The sequence below is a fragment of the Panthera onca genome, chromosome C1 (genome assembly GCF_046562875.1).
Source record: "Panthera onca isolate mPanOnc1 chromosome C1, mPanOnc1 haplotype 2, whole genome shotgun sequence".
Lineage (NCBI taxonomy): Eukaryota > Metazoa > Chordata > Mammalia > Carnivora > Felidae > Panthera > Panthera onca.
In genome coordinates this window covers 39,538,849-39,554,944 of record NC_138346.1, presented here as the reverse complement: position 1 = coordinate 39,554,944, position 16,096 = coordinate 39,538,849, and the positions used below count along the sequence as shown (strand labels likewise).

Genomic DNA, 16,096 nt, shown 5'->3' with positions numbered 1-16,096 from the left:
AAGTCCACAAATAGCTCATAATGATCAAATAGAAACAGAAGCAGAGTTTTTTCATGTCTTAAAAGAATTTCAACACACTAAATGTTTAAGTTTTTCTAATTTTTTTTTAAAATATTTTAAGAACATAGTCCAGCCCACCTGTGGAAATCCCCTTGAACTTAACCTCTGTTAATGTGTAAAGGACACTTCCCAAATCACCAGCACTAATGTCCTTATTTGAAGACATTTACTGCTTAACTCCTATGACTTGAATAGTCATCCTTAATATATTAAGGATTCGCCATTTTCATCTTTCAGAGTATATTTAAACATTTACATTTGATGCCTACAATTTTTTAATACTCACTGATTTTAAACACTTAATCTTGTTTTATTATATAGTAAGCTTAATTCAGTTTTTCAGTTGTAGTCATACTACCTTTACAATTATAAAAGATGATTTTTGTCTTTCCCCAGGAGAAAAGCTGTTTTCCACAGAAGATATGTTGGAAGTGGCTACATATCTTTTTGTGGCTGTTATAGGAAAACAACCTGAGGCACTTTTAAATAATATGAAAGAAAAACTGAATTGTTTACTAAATCATAAAAACATAAGTTCTATTCTTTAAACTATTTAAGAGATTTATTCCTAAATGTTAATTATTTTAGGAAAACATATAGCTAGTGGGTTTTTCTATTATATGTTCTATATTATAATCTATGTAACAAATTGCAATATACTATAAATGTGCATATTTTTTGCAATGTTTGCACTGTGTTTTTACGCATTCCAATTGCCATCAAGCTTTTATACCACTATTATATGTGAAGCCTGTGCTAGTAGCCTTGGAAATACAAAGATCTGTATCAAGTTCTTTCACCAGGGTATTTATGTTTTAACAACATAGATATCATCTGTCTGTCTACCCATCTATCCCTGGATTTGTAAATGTAACATATTAGGGCTTAAATACATAAGTATAATAAGAATAATCAGTTGTATATGAGGTACGTAAGTTATAAGCATGTACATGAGAAAATATAACGAGTGTGTGAATCTATATACACCTACACAGGAAGGGTCACATAATCAATATTCTTTGAGAAACTTGATTACTTACTCAGCACGATGGGGTGGAAGTTCATCTGGTTTTTTATCATCCTCTTTTTCTCTAGGATCTTTTAAAACAAAATCAACTAAAAAGAAAATTGAAAAGTTCTGGTAAATAACCTTATATTAATTACAGTATATTTCCAAGCAATTGCAAAACTAATTGCACTAAAATCAATTATTTAAATTATATTATTTAAAATAATGGAGTAATTTGTGCATTTATGAATATAAAAATATTTATGAGAAAAATCTGTAATGTGTGTGCCTTTGAGAGTATGTGTTCTCTTAACAATGTGTCCCTATTATTTCATTTGAAATAATGATTGCTTTTAAAATTACATTTTCCTTTATAGCTGTTCCACCAAAAGTAGTTCTCACTGAAGGTCAACAATACAATCATAGTAGCTTCCTTCCACTGAGGAAACATACATATTGCTTTGTTCTCTTTTAAGTTGCATAAAACAATCCAGTTATCAAATCAGTAAAGGGAGCTACACTTCAGCTTCTATCTTCTGTGGTCATATTAATCCACAGTTAACTCTGATTTTCCTGCCTGTCCTTTAAGATGCTCTAAAATGTAAATATGTAAATATTTTAACCCCTCTGCTTAAAATCCTTTGGTGACTCTCCTTTAAGTTTGAATGTTTTAAAGAGGCCTAGAAGGCCCTTCAGATTCTGTCCCCTTCCCAAATGCACCCTATGCTTTGGCCATCATGACCACTTGCAAGCCCAGAAGGGGCTTTCACATGTGTCTTCCAATGTTCACACCATTTCCTCTACTAAGCACACTCCCTAGCATTCAGTTTGTGTGTCAAGACGATTTAGGCACGTCCAGAGTTCTTCCTACCAAATCAGGCATGAGCTCTTCTCCCTTACAGCAGCATGTCCTCTGTTTCCCTCCTCATTGTGCCTGCTATTTTGTAATTAGTGGTTTGCCCATCTCCCTCATTACAATGATGAGCTCCTTGGGGGTGAAGATTTGGCTTTTTATTTTTACATTACCAGGACACTCAATAAGAGTCTCAAATCCAGTAAATGCCCTCCTACCCAAAAGGAATCCGGGCAACTCCAAAACATGATGATTTCTCCAGTTTTAAAGACGACATCAATTATATCAGGTTTATAATACCGATTAATTGGAGAACTTTTTCAAAAAATATATTTTTGAGAAAGAGTGCATGAGCAGGGGAGGGGTAGAGAGAGAGGGGGCAGAGGATCCAAGGCAGACTCCCACTGACAGCAGTAAGCCCAATGTGGGGCTCGAACTCACAGACCCTGAGATTGTGACCTGAGCCAAAGTCGGATGCTCAACCAAGAACTTTTAAGTATAGATTCGAAGGCCCTGCCTCCAGAGATTTTAATTCAGATGGGTTCAGAAATCAGGATGTTAAAAATTATTCTGATGATTAGTCAGCCTTAGAATCTATCAGTCTATGCCAGGACTCAGCAACATTTTTATGTAAAGGGCTTCATTATAAATATAATACTTATATACTATTTATAATATTGATTATAAATTAAAAAATACAGAGACAAGGTGTCTATCACAACTATTCATCTCTGCTCTTTTAAAAAAATTTTTTTAACATTTATTTATTTTTGAGAGACAGAGCAAGACAGAGCATGAGTGGGGGAGGGGCAGAGAGAGAAGACGACACAAAATCCGAAGCAGGCTTGAGGCTCTGAGCTGTCAGCACAGAGCCCGATGCGGAGCTCAAACTCACTGACCTCAAGATCATGACCTGAATCAAAGTCAGACGCTTAACCAACTGAGCCACCTAGGTGCCTCTCATCTCTGCTCTTATAGCTCAAAAGCAGCCACCAACCATATGCAAATGAATGTGTATAGCTATATCCCAATAAAACTTTATTTACAAAAACAGGCAGTGAGCCAGACTTGGACCTGTGAGCTGTAGTTTGCCAACCCCTGGTCCATAGCAACAATTTTTAATTAATCACCTCCTGTCCTTTGCTAAGATATAACCCTACAAAAAAAAAAAAAAGATGGATTTTTAAATTTTTTGCAGTACTTTATTAATGAAATTTGCCTAAGATCTCAAGCAATGAAATAGCAATGCAAGAAGCAGTATAATATAATAGTTTCAAGTATAGGTATTAACTTTCAGTTAATAAGACACATTCGAGTTAGAAAACAAAAATACTGATTTACCTATGGATTTTTTTACACTAAGAAGATAATCTTCTCTCATTTCATCAGATAATGTAAGTATGCTGTTAGTGAGGACTTTTAGATGTTGGGGGACTAAATTCAATACGTGCTCTAGCCAAGAATCTTCCATTGGGGCTACGTGGTCTGTATCAATTCCATGGTGAATATAATAGTAATATCTCTGCATATAGAAGATGGAGAAAAAAGATAGGTTTAGTCCTATAATGAAACAAGTGTGTTCATCAAAAATAAAACTAGTGAGAAAAATCAAAGTTTTAGGAAAACAAAGTATTTACAAATCATAAAGTATTTTGTGCAATTCTTGGAGGCACTATTGGAGATCCCCTAAATTTAAAAAATACATGATGTTTCATGAAAATTAAAGCTCTTACCTCAGTTGATAACTATAAAATATCAAGTTATATTACCGAATATATAACATACTAAGCAGAACCCATTCTGAAGTAGAATTTAGTGCTTTATAAATACGTAAAAGTGTGGTAAATTAATTTTTCTTCTTTTATTATTGATAATCAAGTCCATCTTACAAGCTGCAAGTGAACCAGTATCCCTACACATTAAGCTCAGAAATCTATGACAGGATTTAGGAAACTTCCAATTGGCTTATTAATCGTCCATATTATAATTTTACAGCTGCTATTAAAGGTGTACATAAAATATTCATTTTAGGACATAATAGGATTTCTCTAGCAATGGACATTCAACTTTGATATATTTTCGCTAATTTTTACATGTCACTTATGAGAAAAAATTTTAAACATCAAAATATTTTTTCAAAAACACTCTCAAATTAGTAACGTTAAAGTCTTTGACGTTTACGTTTAAAACAATTCTTCTGTATTTGAAATACTAGAAGAATTGTATTTCTAAAGTAAGTTAATATGCTTTGTGAAGTGTCCATTATATAACTAAGATAGTTTCCCATAGAAGAATAAAGACACATAAAAGACTGAGGCTCATTTTAACAAAGGGAGCAAGTAAACCGGAGATTCTTTAATTGTGGTCTTAGGTGGCAAGGGAGACAATGATCTTAATCTAATAGAACAGATTAACACATATGAAATTAGACTTGAATCTTTTTTTTTGAAGTTTTAAGTAATCTTCACGCCCAACATGGGGCTCAAACTACATCCACAGAGTTCCACAAGAGAGGAGCACAGAATAATCTCAAAAGTATAAAAGTATCTTCAAGTGCTTCCTTTACATTCAATGATAGCGACAAAAGACACAGCCCATTACCAAGATGTCTTTCTCTATTGCAGAAGTGGTCAGTTTGGGAAATGTGCTTTCATCAGGGCTAGCTGAGTCTAAGACAGCATCTTGTTGCCTAAGAAAATGATAAACACACTATTCAACTAAACATGAAAGGCAGTCAGAATATACATTAATGGATATATAGCTGACCCTCGAACAACTCAACTTTGAACTGTCCAAGTTCACTTATACATATTTTTTATTGTACAGTGTTGTAAATGTATTTTATTTTTTTCTAAGTATTTTCTTTAGCTTATTGTAAAACTACAGTATATAATACACATTAAAAATATGTGTGAAATGACGGTTTATATTATAAGGCTTCTAGTCTGGAGAGTCAAAAGCTATACACGAATTTTCAACTGCGGCGGGGTCAGTGCCCCTAACCCCTAAGTTGTTCAAGGGTCAACTATAAAAAAATCAGGACCGTTTCCTATTAAATCATAAGCATGAGCTGTTGAACATTTTATTTATAATGCACATAATACATATTTGTTTGATACCACATTCTTCCCAGAACACTTCCTCTTTATTCATAGAGATAGTTACATTGGAAGTGATTGCAAGACCTAATTCAGAGGCTGCATTCTTCTTGATGGGCTTTGCTCATTCTTCCTCATGACTCTAAACTCTCTCTCTCTCTTCTTTGAAATTCTATAGGAGTACTCTTGCAGTATTACTAAAATATTTATAGTTATTTATAAATAAGGGATTTAAAAGAGCACTGATGGAAAATATTATAAATGTAGCCACAGATAAATTCTTGAAAAAATCATTTCTCAGATATCTAAAGATATATAATACAAGCTAGCAAAGAGTAACATAGCTTATACATTCCTATGTATTTATTATTGGCTAACTGTTCATTAAATACTACAGGGTTGAGAGCTATAATTCAGTTCAAACTCTATACCAGATACAAGCCTCATTTTGTGACTTCTTCTGGGGCACCACTGTGGAGAAAGACATAGTTCACATCTTCATGAAAAATAACAAGTTGTTCTGGGATGGCTTTAACTTCTTTATCATTAAATGTATCATGTTCTAGATCCCAAGTTCATCTGAGATGGATACAGTTCAGTGATGCTATATAATAAAATATTCCCTCCCACTAACTACCCAGTGAGTGGAGACTGGAGGCTTATTGAACATCTGTCTGAGATACCATACTAAGATAGATACCAGGATGCATCATCTAAATTATTCTGTCTTTTGCAAATCCAGGAGTCAAATACTTTGTGAACTTTATACTCATTTTTTCAATTATATGGATCAGGGAAAAGAGTCAATGCAATAGCTCAGGTAATGTCTTAGTTTAATTCAGTACATAGTAGATGCTTAACAAATGTTTATCAGACATTTGGGAACAAGAATATAAAAGGAGCAGTGGAAGATCTTCAAGGTATTCTACACTTGGAGTGAGAAGGGTTGACTATTCTAATTATAAAAAAAAGTCATCTCATTATTTTGATTATACAGTCAAGAGGTACTAATGCAACAGTAATGGACTTCAAGAATCAGGACATCTGCATGCAGATTCTGCCACCATAATGTATATGATCTTAATAACTGTGCTGTTCATGTTTTTAATGGAAGAAAGTCTCCTGTTATTTACCTTGCTAAACCCAGAGAGTCCAACAAGCTTCATCCTCCGTGTGAGTAATGCCTGCCTAGAAAAGTGCAGTAAGGTCAGGGAAGGTGAGGAGGAAGTTGGGGGCTATAGGGCCAGCTGCACAAGTTATTGCAGTCATAATGAAGATCCTTTCAGCTCTAAAACTCTAGGATTCAATCATTCCGTGGCTATAGGCTAAGATTCTGCTCTCTAGAAACAATAATAAAAACTTTTTATTGATCACCTAGTCAGGCCCTCAACATTTTCACATGTTATCTCTAATCCTCACACCTATTGTTAGAAGAGACAGAGAAATCATCACAGATGAGAAACTGAATGTCAGAGAGATTAAATAGCTTCCCCTTTGTGTTTGTTAATTAAATACAAACAACAAGGATTTGTCCATCCATATGTGCTTTCAAACTGTCATGCTCTTTCCAGCAGAACAATATTCCTTTCAGAAATAAATCTAAAGGCGACACTTTACCTGACTAAAGAGAAAATATGATGTACCTCATTTCCTAAAAATGAAAAAACTATATTGATTTTCTTTATTAATTCAATAGAGATATTGAGTCAAGATGGTGGCAAAAACATCCCTTTTTTTCAAGTTTCCTCATGAAAATGGCAGTAATTTTAACCAAGGACTGTAAAGAGACTAGAGGATCATCAGTTGAGATATTTCAACAAATTTCTGGAACATGAAAAGAAGAGAGAAGACAGATAAAAACGGTTGAAAACACCATAGCCCATAACTCATGTAAGAAGACAACGAATCTGCCTACGAGATCCTTAGGAAAGGCTCTGATCTTGGAGTCGGCAGGTACCAAAGGAGAAAATGAGTAGAATGGCTGTAAATAAGGAACTTATTTTCTGAACTTCATGCCAGCAAATTAGACAACTTCAGTGAAAATAGATTCCTAAAAAGCAAAAATACCAAACATGACTCAAGAAGAAATAGAAAATCTGGATATATAACAAGTAAACTAATTGAAGGAGTAATTAATAATCTTCCCACAAAGAAAACTTCAGGTCTGGTTGGCTTCAAAAAGTTCCATCAAACAAGGATGAAATAATACCAATTCTACCTAAACTCATTCAGAAAAGAGAGGAGGTAAAAACACTTCCCAACTCATTTTGAGGCCTACAGCCAAAGACATGACAATAAAAGTACAGACCCGTATCATTCATTAATATGGACTTGAAAACCTTGAACACAATATTAGCAAATCAAATCCAGCAACACACAAAAAGGATTGTACATAATGACTAAGTGAAAGGGATGTAAGCTTTAACCTGAAAGGCAGTTACTATACTATACTGAAAGATTAAAGGACAAAAACGAATTCTCATTTCAATGGACACTGAAAAAGCATTGGACAAAAATCCAGCATCCATTTACAATAACATCTCTCAACCAACTAGGAAAAGAAGCAATCTTTTTAACTTGATAAAGGGTATGTGAAAAACCTACAAGTAACATCCTATATAAATGTGAAAGACTGAATGGTTTCCCACTAAGACTGGGAAGTCCACTATCAGCAATCCTATTTCAAAATATACTGAAGAACCTAACAAGTGCAAAATGGAAAGGGAGAAAGATGGAAGACACTGGACATGAAGTAAAACTGTATTTGTAGACAACATAATTGTATACATAGGAATTCTATGATATCTTTTAAAAAGCTCCAGAACTAGTAAGCAAGTTTAGTAAGGTCTTACAGATAGGAGATCAGTAAGTAAAAATCAGTTGATTTTTCTGTATACTGGCCAAGAACAATCCAAAAATTAAATAATTCCATTCACATCAAAAAGTACTGAAGATCTTTTTAAAAGAAGTACAAGACATATATTACAAACACAAGACATTGCATTGCAAGGAGCAATTAAAGAAAAACTAAATAAAAAGTTCATGTTTATGGACTAGAAGATTCAATATTATTAAAATGGCAATCATCATAAAATCAATCTACAAATTCAATACAATGACTACTAAATCCTAGTAGGCTTTTTTTTAAATTGTTTTTAATGTTTATTTATTTTTGAGACAGAGACAGAGCACAAGTGGGGGAGGGGCAGAGAGAGAGAGGGAGACACAGAATCTGAAACAGGCTCCAGGCTCTGAGCTGTCAGCACAGAGCCCAACGCGGGGCTTGAACCCAAGAACCGTGAGATCATGACCTGAGCTGAAGTCAGACGCTTAACCGACTGAGCCACCCAGGTGCCCCAAGGGTTTTTTTTTTTTTTTTTTTTTAAACAGAAACTGACAAGCTGGTCTTAAAATGTATATGAAAATGCAAAAGACCTAGAATAGCCAAAGCCATTTTGAAATAGGATAATAAATGTTATGGACTTAAACTATCTAATTTCAAACTATAAAGTTTGAGTGATCAAGACAGAATAGTAGTGGTGTAAACATGGAAATATAGACCAATGGACCAGAAACAGAACCCCATATATGGTCCAATGATTTTTGACAAAGGTGCCAACCTAATTCAATGGGAATAGTCTTTTCAACAAAGGGGGCTGAAACATTTAGATATCTATATCCAAAAAATTGAACCTCAACCCTATCTCATACGATAAACTAAATCATGCACATAAATATAAGAGGTAAAGCTGTTTTAAGAATAAACTAAGAAAACATAGAAAATCTTGTGACAGAAAAGGATTCTTAGATATGACTCCAAAAGCATCAACCAAAGAAAAAATTCATAAATGTGAGCTTCATCAAAATTTAACACTTTCACTTTCCAAAAAATACCATTAAGAAAATGAAAAGATAAGTCACAACCTGGAAGAAAATATTTTCAAAAGATAGATCTAATAAGAGACTTGCATAGGAAATATTTCAAGCACTTGTCCAATGCATTAGTAGAAAGATAAACAACCCAATTTTTAAAAAGTGGACAAAAGATTTAAACACACATTTCAAAGAAATTATATGAATGTCAAACAACCACCAGAAAAGATGCCCATTATCATTGGTCATTAGGGGCATATAATTTTAAAGCCATAACGAGATAAAATAACACATCTACTAGAATGGCTAGAATAGGCAAAACAAAACAAAAAAAGTGTGGACAAGGATGTGGAAAAACTAGAAACCTCTTCGTACACTGCTTGTGGGATTGTCAAATGGTGTAGCCACTTGGAAAACCGTTCAGCAATATCTTTAAAAGTTAAACATATACCTACTATACAATCATTTCTATAATTTGGCATCTAGCCAGGAGAAATGAAAACATATCCACAAAAAGACTTGCACTCAAATGTTCGTTCATAGTAGCACTTTCAAATAGCCCAAAACTACAAAAATAAACAAAACGAATGGATTAAAAAAACATATTCTAGGAATCCGTTTATATAAAATTTTAGAAAAGATAAAACTATAAAAACAGAACACAGATCAATGATTGCCTGGGGCAACCAGTGGTAGAGAGAATTAACGGAAACAGACAAAATTTTTATGGATGATGAAAATATTCTAAACCTAGATTTTGGTTAAGGTTGAACTGTAGAAATTTACTAAAATTCATTCAATTGTACACTTAACCTTGAGGAATTTAATGGTATGTAAGTTATATCTCAATGAAGCCGTTTTTAAGCCTCTCTAGAAGGCTTTGAAAATAAAATTGTTCAGGAAAAGAAAGACAGGTTGACAGAGTACAAATACAGAGTGCAAATAAAGTAATGACAAATAGAGTGATGTAGGCTTCTCATCAACAATGATACAAGTCATGGTGGCTACAGTTGATAGTACTCTATTATATGACTGAAATTTGCTAAAAGTTGAACTTAGGCGTTATCACACACACACACACACACACACAAAAAAGGTGAAGATGTGAGATGATGGATGTGTTAACTAACTTGACTGTGGGGATCCTTTCACAATATATACGTATATTCTCACATCGTACACTTTAAACATATTCCAATTTTATTTGTCAATTATATCTTAATAAAGCTGGGGAAAAACAATACATAAAATAAAAATATTAACCAATTTTTTTGTCTTTTAAAGTTTATTTATTTTGAGAGATAAAGAGAACATGTGTGTACAACCTGAAGAAGGGGCAGAGAGAGAGGGAGAGAGAAAATCCCAAGCAGGCTCCATGCTGTCAGCACAGAGCCCAACACTGAGCTCGATCCCATGGACTGTGAGATCATGACCTGAGCAGAAATCAAGACTCAGACACTTAACTGACTTAGCCACCCAGGCGCCCTGGCTAATATTTTTCACCCAAAGTTTTCAGATATAAGGTAAAAATTGCAATTATCCTTTCATTTTGTAGCCAGCTTTGTCATTAATTCAGGGGTAAGGACAAAACAGAGACCTTTACAGAGATGACTGTCTCAAGTTAATTCCCCGTAGATTCTCACTGAAACAACTACTGAAGGATGAAATTCAGCAAAACAGAAAATGCACCCAGAAGAATAGAATGCAAAGGCAATTTTCCAAGAAATTAAAAAACATGTTAGTAAATCTCAGCGTTAAGAAAAAAAGTATGCGGAATATAAGGACCCGGTAGAACTAAAATATTATAAAAATATTAGTAGAAATAAAATGAAGAATGATCACATGGAGAATGCCAAGGAAAGTTTAGAGCTAAGTTAGAGCAGTCCAAGATCCCTTTGTGTTATTCAGGGGCAAGACAGATAAAATTGAATTTTAAACGTTGAAAAGTATAAATTACAATATGTGGTTTTAAATATTAGGGTAACCAGAGGTGCCTGGGTGGCTCAGTCGGTTAAGCATCCAACTTCAGCTCCGGTCATTATCTCAAGGTCCGTGAATTCGAGCCCCGCGTCGGGCTCTGTACTGACAGCTCAGAGCCTGGAGCCTGCTTCGGATTCTGTGTCTCCCTCTCTCTGCCCCTCCCCTGCTTGCACTCTCTCTCTCAAAAATAAACATTCAAAAATATTAAAAATAAATAAATGTTAGGGTAACCACTGTGTTTGATAGCTTTTAAGCCAATAGAAATAAAGGGAGAAGAGAGAAAATTCAATTCAATAGAAAGCAGAAAAAAGAAAAAAGAAGCAAAGGCAATATAGTAAATATATAGTAAACACAAAGTACAAAATAAATTGGTAGAAGCACACATGTATATGAAATGCCGACAACTATAAATGGGATTAAACATAATACTAAAGTATAGAAACTCTAAGATTGAATTTCAATATATCTATCCATATCCTATTTATAAAAGGCATAACTAAAAAATGACATAAAATGGCTAAAAAGAGACTACTGTTTCTTTTACTACAACAACAAAGATAATCTGAAAAACCTCCCAGTACCATTCTATAAATGTTGGAGAATATGGCACGTTCCTTTTGAATGCATAGATGAGCTCACACACACAAAAAAAGGAAATAGGAGAAAAAAAAATGGAATGGCAATCATCAAAATCCTGAGGCTACATTTATGGGGTCCAGGGCCTTGGACTTTAAAGCCCATGTCAATCAGGAGGTGAGGAGATGATTCCATAGGGCTGAGTGAAATGAAGAATTCAAAGTGAGGTCCCTTGTGTGAAGCTAAAACCCAAGACCAGCTCTATCCTCAAGCAGATGAGGACCAGAAGTGACAGGCACAGGAAGTTGTGTCAAGAAAGATCATCTGTCTTAGCCAGGATGCTGGGCACAGAAAAAGTTGCTTCCAAGACTTTGTAAGCTACCCAGCCCATGGTTTGGGGTTTTGATTTCACACAGTTTGTGGAATGCAAGAGTGCTTAATCCAAAAAAGTGGGCCAAGGTGGTAAGATCCTACGGGCAAAGGCAAACTTCAAACAACTCTAGCAGAGGTGCACACCTGCAAACCGGCTGCACAGGGCTCCCACAAAATCCCTTTGCCAGCCCACAGTACCCACTGTCCCCCTTTCAAGGTGGCCATTCGGCCACTAAAGTACCACATGGGGACAGTAAAACAGGAATCTGTGGACAAGTTACTTCCTGCAACGTCTCATGAAATTATGTTCACAAATGGCAGCTTGAGTGCCTAGAGAGTCATAAACAAAGAGTGTAGCAGGCATCTAGCAAGAAGCAGTGAGGAAACAGGTAAAGAGGCACTAGTGACTTAAATCTGCACTGCTCTTCTAAGCGGACTTACAACTCAGAACTGGCAAGCCCAGCCCTGCTCACAAGGCTGATCGCTTCACCCCAATTCCTTGTTTTTGTAGACAAGGAGACCCCCAACACCACATTACCTGAGCAGAAGAGATGGGGGTGGGAGGAAACCCACACCTTATCTTCCACCAGCCACGGTGGCCATGACCGGAGCTCCCAGACATTGTGCTCCCTCAGCCAACATCAGCATTAACATCAGTACCTTTTTCGTTTGTGATATTTAATAAGTGAGACACAGTTCATAGGGTTAAGCTCAGTCTTTATTTGTACTCTGACCTCACTCCAACAAGGCTTTGGGGCATCCTTAGAGATGCATGGAATTGTTATACTTTTAGATAAAAAGTTACCCGGGGTTCTAACAAGGTTAACACATACTGCTTAGCTTATAGAACTTACATAATGACATTAACAAGAGTGCTTCTAAAGTTTTCTCGTTCTTTATGTGGAAATTTGCTCTTGGATTTGGAAGTAGATGGTCCAGCATAATTATCCTCCATTTGGTCTAGTATTTTGCCCTTTTTGCCAAAATGTTCCATGTATTCAGCTTGAATTTTTTTTTAAAAAAAGCATAAGTTAGTCATCTAAAAAGTAAGCTAAAACATTTAAGTGGTTAGAATAAAATGCTAAAGCAACTTTCAAGAAAAAGCTACACACTGTAAGTTCTCAAGTTACCGTAAGTACAATTACCTTTCTTTCAGTCTTAGGAAGTTAAACATAATAGAAACCTTTGACTATTTCAAGAATATTCATTTATATTTTGATTAATATGCTAATAACTCTAGTTTTCAATTAATTTACATAGAACCTTCTTAAAATGAAGATTAAAAATATGATTAAAATAACACAAAACTATCTCAAAATTTAAAGAACCATGATGAAAAAAATGTTAATATTCAATGTAATCAATCTGAGGACTCAATAAAATAAAAAGTAAAAAAATATTAAAATGACTAATTTGGAAGCAAAATTTACAACTTCTTAAAATTGCTCTCAGAAAAAAAAGGCTTTCATGCAGAGGCAAATTCTGACTACAATAAATCAAAGTTTTAACATAAACACCAATTCTTAAAATATCAGCTTTTATAGCATTTACAACAGCCTGAAATAATTACGAACTGGAATCAGTTATTTTACAAGGGAAAACATTTGGGATAAATTTTCCTACTTGACATAAATGTCATTTCAGTTTTACAATTTCACTACTCTCAACTAAAATGTTGTACGATTTTTTTTTTCCCCTCTAGAGAATTTCCTTAAGTCTAAGTTGGAATAAAGTTCTTACCATAGGACTGTTCATTTTTAACGCTAAACTGTTCAGGAATCTCATCAGCCTGCTTTACAGTCAAATGGAATGACGGAGCTGCCTGCTGCCACTGGGGCTTTGTGCTCACCTGGAACAGGAAATGCAAACAGCATTAATCAACAAGGTCAGAAAAAAACAAAACAAACAAAAAAACCCACTTTTTTTTTTTTCATGAAATGCAGGAGTATTTATAAGCACAGACATTTTCTCAAACAAATCCGGACATCTGGAAAGAAGGCACACTCCACAGCAAACCTTGTTCAAGCCTGTGAATGGCTGTGGCGTGTGACATTTGGGAGACATTACCAAAGGCTCTGATGCTAGTTTGATGCGGGCATCTGTTACATAACACTAGGGTGGGCATTCCGGAGAGCCTCCTCCCCTCCCCCCCCAAACATTGGCAAGTGATTTTTAGGCCTTCCATTTTAATGAGAGGGACTCTCTGCTGGGCTCCAATGCTAATGAGCTTCTCTGCATTCCAGCTCCAAAAGATCTTCCTGTTCTCATAGCTTTAAGCAGTTGTCTCGTACTTCGGCAACTCACGGATTTATTCCACACTCGAAGGCAGGGTTCATATATTCTTATACTTAAAAGACGTAGGCAGATCTCATAAAAGAGGGAGGAAGGCTAGTGATGATGGCTAATTGGCACTCAGCTTCAGTGCTGGGGAACAAGAGAGGCTGGTGGGGACTGTGGCAGACAGGAAAACAGCTAGGTCTTCTAAAAAGACAACAAAAATTAGCTCAGGCCAATTACTGCAATACCAGAACACAGACCCACTGCTGCTGGAACCTAGGACTTATCGAGAAACCCAGATGGGTGGATTTGAAAGTAAAATACACATTTTACAGACGACAGAATCTCTATCTTCCTCTCGGATCCAGACCACGTTGATAGAAAGCCCATACTTGCACGGGCTTCTTCCTACTTTTTACTCTCTGCAATCCTTACTCCTGCTCCCAAATGAACTTATTTCTGGCTCTTCTTTCGCAGGAAAACAAGCTAAGGCAACTTAAAGATCCAGGCTCTTCCATTCTGACTGCCTTTCCATTCCTTTAGTCTCATCTTGCTCCATAAAGGACTTAATATTTGTGGGGGTGCTATGAGTGAGGAGTGCAGAGAGGGTGAGAAAAGACAAAACAAATTTAAAAACCTGCTTTTTTTTTTTGAGAATGGGAGTTACAAGTGCTGAGTCACCCTTGATTTCAACTACAGGGATCTTCTCTAGAAGCATGAAGCCTTGTAGTGAAAAATCATTCTAGGTCTTAACTACTGCTGGAAAATTTCATCCAAGTGTAAACCTTAATATTCAAATGAAAGTACTTTGCTGTTTTTTTTAAGTCAATGGGTTTATAAGAACATCTCTTGAAAATATCATTTTCCTTGTAACATATAAAACACAGAGAATGCTGAGAAAAAAAACCTAAGATACATATGAACATAAAACCAGGCTTAAAGCAGCCAACAAAAGTGTTGTAGACTATTATATGCCACTAACAGGAAAGGATTGTTATGCAACTCAGCCAGTGAATAGTAAATAAGAAAATTTAGGTTTACATTTCTAAACCCTCTATGCTAACCAGACACAATGAACTCAGGATAATATTTTTTTTGGAGGGGGGGTTAAAATTTGTTGAGTTTTCAAAAGAAAATGTCTATTTTATTTCAAGTCTTGTCTTTTAAACTATAAAATCTACAATAGATTTTGTAGAACTAGGGAAAGCATTCCATGGCTGAATTTTACAGAACTTGGCATGATACTCCGGTGTCATCCACAAAAACATGTTTTATAATTAAAATTTGTATTTTGGGGGCACCTGGGTGGCTCAGTCGGTTGAGCATCCGACTTCGGCTCAGGTCATGATCTCGTGGTCCGTGAGTTCGAGCCCCACGTCAGGCTGTGTGCTGACAGCTCAGAGCCTGGAGCCTGTTTCAGATTCTGTGTCTCCCTCTCTCTCTGACGCTCCCCCATTCATGCTCTGTCTCTCCCTGTCTCAAAAATAAATAAAATAAAATAAAATAAAATTTGTGTTTTGTAGGGGCACCTGGGTGTCTCAGTAGGTTAAGTATCCGACTTCAGCTTGGTGATGATATCACAGCTTGTGGGTTCGAGCCCCACGTCAGGCTCTGTGCTGACAGCTCAGAGTCTGGAGCCTGATTCAGATTCTGATCTCCCTCTCCCTCTGGCACTTCCCTGCTTGTGCTCTCTCTGTCTCTCAAAAATGAATAAATTTTCAACATTTATATTTTGTAATATTCAAAATCTTTCATTTAAGAACATTAACTCTTAAGTTTCCCAGGTGAAAACGGTCATCCATTTAAAATTATCAGGAATCTTCTGTACATAAAGCAACACAAATTCGGGGCGCCTGAATGGCTCAGTCAGTTGGGCGGCCGACTTCAGCTCAGGTCACGATCTCATGGTCCATGAGTTCGAGCCCTGCGTCGGGCTCTGTGCTGACAGCTCAGAGCCTGGAGCCTGTTTCGGATTCTGTGTCTCCCTCTCTCTGACCC

At 35.8% G+C, this 16,096-nt stretch overlaps 1 protein-coding gene across 2 annotated transcripts in view; it reads right to left on the bottom strand.

Annotated features, from left to right (window-relative positions):
• The window catches only part of DNAH7 (dynein axonemal heavy chain 7), a 264,880-nt gene that overhangs the window by 226,674 nt on the left and 22,110 nt on the right, over positions 1-16,096 (bottom strand). For both annotated transcript variants that reach the window (XM_078451065.2, XM_078451063.2), the window contains exons 4-8: positions 13,562-13,670; positions 12,676-12,823; positions 4,524-4,611; positions 3,264-3,444; positions 1,101-1,176 (exon numbers count right to left, since the gene is read on the bottom strand). In XM_078451065.2, coding sequence (XP_078307191.2) covers positions 1,101-1,176; positions 3,264-3,444; positions 4,524-4,611; positions 12,676-12,823; positions 13,562-13,670 — 602 coding nt within the window. The remainder of the gene's footprint in view (positions 1-1,100; positions 1,177-3,263; positions 3,445-4,523; positions 4,612-12,675; positions 12,824-13,561; positions 13,671-16,096) is intronic.